General features: G+C 37.3%; 1 protein-coding gene across 1 annotated transcript in view; it reads right to left on the bottom strand.

Moving 5' to 3' along the window:
* The window catches only part of ZSCAN20 (zinc finger and SCAN domain containing 20), a 15,242-nt gene extending 14,464 nt beyond the window's left edge, over nt 1-778 (bottom strand). Inside the window, exon 1 of the mRNA XM_008585595.1 lies at nt 755-778. Within this exon, the coding sequence (XP_008583817.1) occupies nt 755-778 (24 nt within the window). The remainder of the gene's footprint in view (nt 1-754) is intronic.
* Between the last annotated feature and the right edge of the window lie 1,828 nt (nt 779-2,606).

The following is a 2,606-nucleotide window of genomic DNA, read 5'->3' as shown; positions in this document are numbered from 1 at the left end:
AAAAATTAACTCAAAATGTATCACAGACCTCAATGTAAAATTATAAAACTATAGTTTTATAAAAATGCAAAACTATAAAACTCCTACAAGATAATATAGGAGAAAACCTACAGGGCCGTATGTGTTGTGATGACTTTTTAGATACAACACAGAAGGCATGACCCATGAAAGAAACTATTGATAAGAAACTATTGATAAGTTCTTCATTAAAATTAAGAACTTCTCTATGAAAGACACTGTCAAGAGAATGAGAAGACAAGCCACAGTCTGGGAAAAAATATGTGCAAAACAAACATCTGATAAAGGACTGTTATCCGAAATATATAAAGAACCCTTAAAATTCAACAATAAGAAAACAAACAACCTGATTTTAAAATGGGAAGACATGAACAGACACCTCACCAAAGAAGACATTCAGATGGCAAGTCAGCATATGAAAGATATTCAACATTATGTATCATTAGGGAACTGAAAATCAAGACAACAAAATACCACTACATACCTATTAGAATGACCAAAATCCAAAACACTGACAATATCAAATACCAGCAAGGATGTGGAGCAACAGGAACTTTCACTCTTTGCTGGTGGGAATGCAAAATGGTACAGCCACTTTGGAAGATAGTTGGCAGTTTCTTACAAAACTAAACATACTCCTACCATACAATCCAGCAACATGCTCCTTGGTATTTATCCAAATGAATTAAAAACTTATGTCCTTATGGTTTTTGAAAACAAAAACTTGTCCACATACCTTTACAGCAGCAGCTTTATACATAACTGCCAAAACTTAGATACAAGAAAATGTCCTTCAGTAGATGACTAGATAAATACTGTGGTACAGCCAAACAACAGAATATTATTTCATGCTAAAAATAAATTAGCTATAAAGCCATGAAAAAACATGTAAGGAAACTTAAATGCATATTACTAAGGGAAAAGACTACCCACTGGTATGATGCCAACTATATGACATCCTGGAAAAGGCAAAACCATGGAGACAGTAAAAAGATTAGTAGTTGCCAAGGGCTGGCACGAGAGAGGGATAAATAAGCAGAGCACTGAGGATTATTAGGGCAGTGAAACTGTTCTGTATAATACAATGCTAGATACATGTCATTATACTTGTCAAAACCCACAGAATGTAAAACACCAAGAGTGGGGCCGGCCCCGTGGCGCACTCGGGCGAGTGCAGCGCTGGGAGCGCAGTGACGCTCCCACCGCGGGTTCAGATCCTATATAGGGATGGCCGGTGCGCTCACTGGCTGAGCACGGTCACAAAAAAGGACAAAAAAAAAAAACACCAAGAGTGAACCCCAGTGTAATTTATGGACTTTGGGTGATAATGATGTGTTAATGAAGGTTCATCAACTATAACAAATGTTCACTCTGATGCTGAGAGTAGGGCAGGTTGTGCATATCTGGGAGTAGGAGATATATGGGAACCCCTGTACTTTCCACTCAATCTTGCTGTGAACCTGAAACTGCACTAAAAAATATTATTCTCTAAAAAACATTATTAAGAAAAAAAATCAGTACAATACTGTGGGACGGGGAGGCGGGGGAGTGAATAATGAATCATCAAAAATGCCTGTTTACCACACAAAAATATGCATATGGCTGTTTACAGCAGCTTTATTCATAACTGCCAAAACTTGGAAGCAACCGAGATGTACTTCAGTAGGTGAGTGGATAAATAAACTGTGGGACATCCAGACAATGAAGTATTATTCAGGGCTAAAAAGTAATGAGCTAACAAGCCACGAAAAGGCATGGAGAAATCTTAAATGCATACTATTAAGTAAAAGAAGCAGTCCCAAAAGGCTACATACTTTATGATTCCAAATACATGACATTTTGGAAAAGGCAAAACCATGGAGATAGTAGAAAGATCAGTGGTTGCCAGGGGTTAGGAGGAAGGAATAATAAATAGGTAGAACACAGACGATTTTTAGGGCAAGGAAACTATTCTTTACTAAACTATAATGATGGATACATATCATTACACATTTGTCAAAACGCATTACACATTTGTCAAAACGCATGTAACGTACAACACCAAGAGTGAGCTCTCATGTAAACTATGGACTTTAGATGATAATGATGTATCAATATAGGTTCATCGACTGTAACAAATGCACCACTGGTGGGAGATGTTGATAATGGGGGAAGCTGGGGAAGGGGGGGTAGACAGGAACTCTACCTTCTGCTCAATTTTGCCATGAACTTAAAACTGCTTTAAAAAATAAAATTCATTTTTTTAAATGCCTGTACACCTCATGGAGAGAGGGGTTCTGCAAGATAATGATGACAGAAGAAACAAGGTCAAAGTCACAAAATGACAGAACTGAAAGATCCCTTTTAGGAAAATATCCTAGAGGCCATTTTGCCCTGTAGGTGCCAGCCTTTTCCAGGTGGTAGTTTTACTTTGAGGAAGACAGTTAATATACTTCATCCCATTATTAACACTTGGAAAAATTTTACCTGCAGAGAGCATAAGTAAGTTAGATACGCTGCAATGTAAAATCACAAGCTGCAACATATGTGCCTGAAAATAACAAGTTCCTTTGCTACTTATCCATTTGTTTTGAAATTTGTGAGTATTC

The sequence above is a fragment of the Galeopterus variegatus genome, unplaced genomic scaffold (assembly GCF_000696425.1).
Source record: "Galeopterus variegatus unplaced genomic scaffold, G_variegatus-3.0.2 Scaffold3628, whole genome shotgun sequence".
Lineage (NCBI taxonomy): Eukaryota > Metazoa > Chordata > Mammalia > Dermoptera > Cynocephalidae > Galeopterus > Galeopterus variegatus.
The sequence above is the reverse complement of the archived record's forward strand: the minus strand, read 5'-3'. Positions and strand labels throughout refer to the sequence as shown.